The following is a 4,400-nucleotide window of genomic DNA, read 5'->3' as shown; positions in this document are numbered from 1 at the left end:
ACATAAATGCAAAAAAAGAGACATGCTGCTCAAGAGAGGGGATGCAGTCACCTTGATAAGGATTTTATTTGGCATTATATTACATGTGTGATATATAGTAGGAAAAATTCAATAAGAAATGTCGGTAATCCTGCCTGACGGAGTTTGCCTCCGGCATCTATACAGGCGCAGTTCCCGCTAGGTATACTTGTGCCATCGACTGTATAAAGTGTGTATTGCTCAAGCATGAACAGTCATACCGACCACATGAGTTAATTGATTAAAAAAATTGGAACAGAGTCGCAAAAATGTTCAGTGGGGGCAGAAAGTATAATCTTTGAAGCCAAACGTGGTTTTGCACATATTTATATTGTGGCATATTGAGTTTGATAGTAATTCAACTTAATGCAGTGTATTATCTTGGTAACATATCTTCTTTTTACATTTTCTCAGAGCTCTTCTCACCTCGTTGTTTCTCAAACTATAAATAAACGGATTTAACATTGGAATGACAATAGTAAACATCACAGCAAACAGCTTGTCTTTTTCCAGTGACACCTCGGATGTTGTTTTCATATAGGCACCAAACTCACTTCCATAGAACATGATGACAGCAGTCAGGTGAGCGGAACAGGTGGAAAATGACTTTTGCCTCCCACTGGTGGAAGACATCTTCATTATATTTGTAATAATTAACACATATGAAATAATTGTTAAAATAAATGGACACAGTCCCATCACTGCTCCTTCTGCAAAAGTTACAATATTAATGAAAAATGTGTCTGAGCAAGAGAGTTTCAGAAGAGCAGTAAAATCACAAAAGAAGTGATTGATTTCATGGGATCCACAAAAGGATAGATTTGATATTAAAACAGCATGTGGGATGATGTCCAGAAAGCCAAGCATCCAGGAGGCAACAGCCAGCAACACCACTGCTCTCTTGCTCATTATAACTGTATAGCGAAGGGGTTGGCATATGGCAACATACCTGTCCAGAGCCATGACCGAAAGCAAGAAAAACTCTGTGCTTATGAAGGAAGTGCAAACATACAATTGAAGAATGCAGGCAAAGAAATTAATTGATTTATTGCCTGTTAAACAAATCTCCAACATTTTGGGAATGGTGCCAGATGTGAAACAAATATCTAGGAAGGACAAGTTCATGAGAAAATAGTACATGGGCTTCTGAAGATGAGAATCAGCGCATATTATTGTGATTATGACAAGGTTTCCGAGCAGGGTTGTTAAATACATACAAAAAAACACAATGAAAATTAGAACTTGAAGCTGAGAGTTTTGTGATAACCCCAGGATGGAAAATTCAGTGTAGAAAGATTGATTCAACTTTTCCATATTTGTAATGCTTCTTGGCTGTTGGTCAATGATTATAATGGTAATCTGGAGAAAAAATACACCCTTTTTAGAACAGTTATAACATTGAAATATTCTTTTGTTTGCTACTATTAAAGAAAATGGGCAATGATAAGTAGTATTTGATGAAGTCTTTTATGGCACACAGAAAATGGACCTATCTGTTTTGTCCGCCAGTCCTTAACAACAGCATGTGGCTCCCCAAAACTTACTAAATATATGAATATATATTTATGGTTTTCAAATTCGATGGACAGTTGTAATGACAATCTGAAAGTAATAAAAACCCATTCATTTAAACAAAATTATATAATAAAATAATTCCAAATAATATCACTGGTACAGCATTGTAGTCTGTTGCTGTGACTAGCATGCTGAAACTGTTAAAACTATCTCAAAAAGGGCCCACTGGGACCCACCAAATAAATGGAAAATATGACAATACTATACTTCATTTACAGTTGGTGGTAGGCTACTCACTTTAGGGAAATGCCCCTAATCACCAACTCTTAACATTTTCTTTATTTTTCATCTTCATAAAAAAGTTTGTCTGGCACCTATTCCACAGTTATGACAGGGTCAAAAAAGTAGACCAATTTCTCCTGGTTATTACAATGCATGTCATTCTGTTCATACATTTAAATAAAATATTTATAATTCTCTAAATATTAAAAATGGCCCACAAACATTTTTTTTCACATCATGTTCTCTATTTCCGAAGTTAATAGCATGAGGAACCTCTTCTCAATTTTGTAGTCTAGCAGCAGCTGTCACAGTTCCTTCTTATTACACTTGACCTCTATTTTGTGTCAATGCATTTCAACTATTGATAATATCTGCTTGGTTTCTTCAGGACAACAAAGACCTAATCTACAAAAGCACATGACAACAATCTTTATGTTTTATATAATTTATTTTGGAATTATGATACTTGAAATGTAACCCTGTTCCTCAACACATCTGTGAATAATGTTAATAGAATGTGGAATTTTAATCTGGAATCCTAAATGCATGTAAAGCAACAAGAAAAATACATAAATCTACCAACCCCTTACCAATATATGGCACCCCGCTCTACTCATCTAAACACAAATGATGAACTTGTAAATCACCATAATTTGTTTCGTGGATTGAGTAGTTGCTTCGTGTAATGCTCCCAACTGGGTAATTGCACATATATTTTACAATGATGATACTAATTGCAGCTGTCAAACCCCTCAGTATGATGGTAGACCCTAGAATTGGCAGAGGACAAGTACACCACACATAGACAGCAAGAAGTACAGAAGGACCAGGGTCTCATCGATGACCTCATCCAATCCGAAACACTCCCTCTAAAAGAAGATCCCTTACCATCACCACTAAGGCACTCTGTAGCAATATTTAGGTAAAAATATTGACCTGCACTTATATTAACTGCACAATAGCATCTAAAAGCATAATGGGGAGGAGAGCAGACGTGGAGTTAGAATAGTAAGTCTATACTTCCCAAAGTACACTTACCCTGATCATATGCTGGAAATTAAGATTGTAAAATTGGCCAATATTTTGTTGCCTGATCATATGTTGGAAGTTAACATTGTGAAGTTGGCCAATATTTTGTTATCTTGATATTTTGAAAACATTAAAACAACTAGCAAAAGCAGAGCTCCCTTCAAGTCCATCAAATATGCCAGTCAACTTCCGGACACTCAATTATGACTATCAGTCATCACACAAGACTCCATCAATCATTTACTCCACAATAAGAGCAAGAGGCTCAAATAAAGCCATCAACGAAAACATGAAACAGAAATCTGGGTTACCTCCCCATCTACATTGTTCTAACTTAAATAGATTTCCTTCAATGTCCTCACATGCTGATCCCACCAACATCATCAACTCACTCAATGCTAGCAATTATGTAGTCATTGATTGTTAAATCTCTTTGAGAAGATTCACTCACCGCTCCTTACCATTCTCATCTCAGCCCTTAGTTGGTCTTCAAACATTGTCACATCACAGAGGCAGACACTGTTCAAGTAATTGATGACACCTTCCATCTCAACACTAGAAGCATTGCTTTTTCTCCCGATCCTGCTCAACCTCTCTTCATCCTTCAATGCAGTCAGCCATCTGCCACTGATTCACACCCTGGAAATGTTGCATGGACTTCTCTAAAAAAGTCAAACAGTGATTCCCCTCATACCTGGCCAACCACCAGCAGCACTTAGAGGTAAGGGGTCTGGTTCTCTAACTGCCCTTTGTAGTACGTTTTGTTATTCTACAAAACATACTACAAAATGCAATTCACAAACTACTTGCAGAATTTTATGACTCTGCTCCTCCTCTACTTACGTGTGCAGAGTTCTCTGCCCATACTGTTGAGTCTCTGGGTGCAGAGACCTCAGCATACATAAGTATAGGGTCTCAAAACACACCAAATAGTTTGTGAATATCCAAAAATAGTAAACGTACTAATATGTGTAAGTTTAATATTGAGAACCAGTCCAATGATTCAGGTTTACCTCTTGAAGAAAGTAAAAACCCTCTTTCAACAGGTTAATTTCAGAATAACAGTGAAATCCCGGTCTTGCTCACCAAAATGCAGTCAACGCTCTACTCAATGGCTTCTCAGACACCACTTTGGCACCTCTATATTGCATCCTAAATGCTGCAGTACATATATTTAATGTTAGTGGTATCCTGGCACTGAACAATGATCGGACATTAAACAAGTATCTTTACCAGTAAACTGATACACTAAAAAGCCACGTTTTCAAGACCCATCTGAATTTAAGAAGGGAGGTGGTGGATCGAATGGGTAATGGAAGTATATTCCAGATTGTTGCGGTTCCTGGCAGAAACTTCTACCGCCCCAATTATTTTAATTGAATTTTGGTACCATCATAAAGCTTGAGTTAAATGACCTAAGTGTTCTGTGAGGTATCTACATTTCTGGCCTAGATATTGTGGTCCTTGTTTATACAAGGCTTTGTAAGCAAAACAGAAAGATTTGAATTGGATCCTCTCCCTCACTGGAAACCAGTGCCACTGTTTTTGGCTTTCCT

General features: G+C 37.2%; 1 protein-coding gene across 1 annotated transcript; it reads right to left on the bottom strand.

Moving 5' to 3' along the window:
* Positions 1–381: 381 nt before the first annotated feature.
* On the bottom strand, positions 382–1,332 carry LOC144769943 (olfactory receptor 1C1-like). The gene has a single exon (XM_078654137.1). It carries the CDS (start codon positions 1,330–1,332, stop codon positions 382–384), a length of 951 nt encoding a protein of 316 aa, XP_078510263.1.
* Between the last annotated feature and the right edge of the window lie 3,068 nt (positions 1,333–4,400).

This window comes from Lissotriton helveticus, chromosome 7, assembly GCF_964261635.1.
Source record: "Lissotriton helveticus chromosome 7, aLisHel1.1, whole genome shotgun sequence".
Classification (NCBI taxonomy): domain Eukaryota; kingdom Metazoa; phylum Chordata; class Amphibia; order Caudata; family Salamandridae; genus Lissotriton; species Lissotriton helveticus.
The sequence above is the reverse complement of the archived record's forward strand: the minus strand, read 5'-3'. Positions and strand labels throughout refer to the sequence as shown.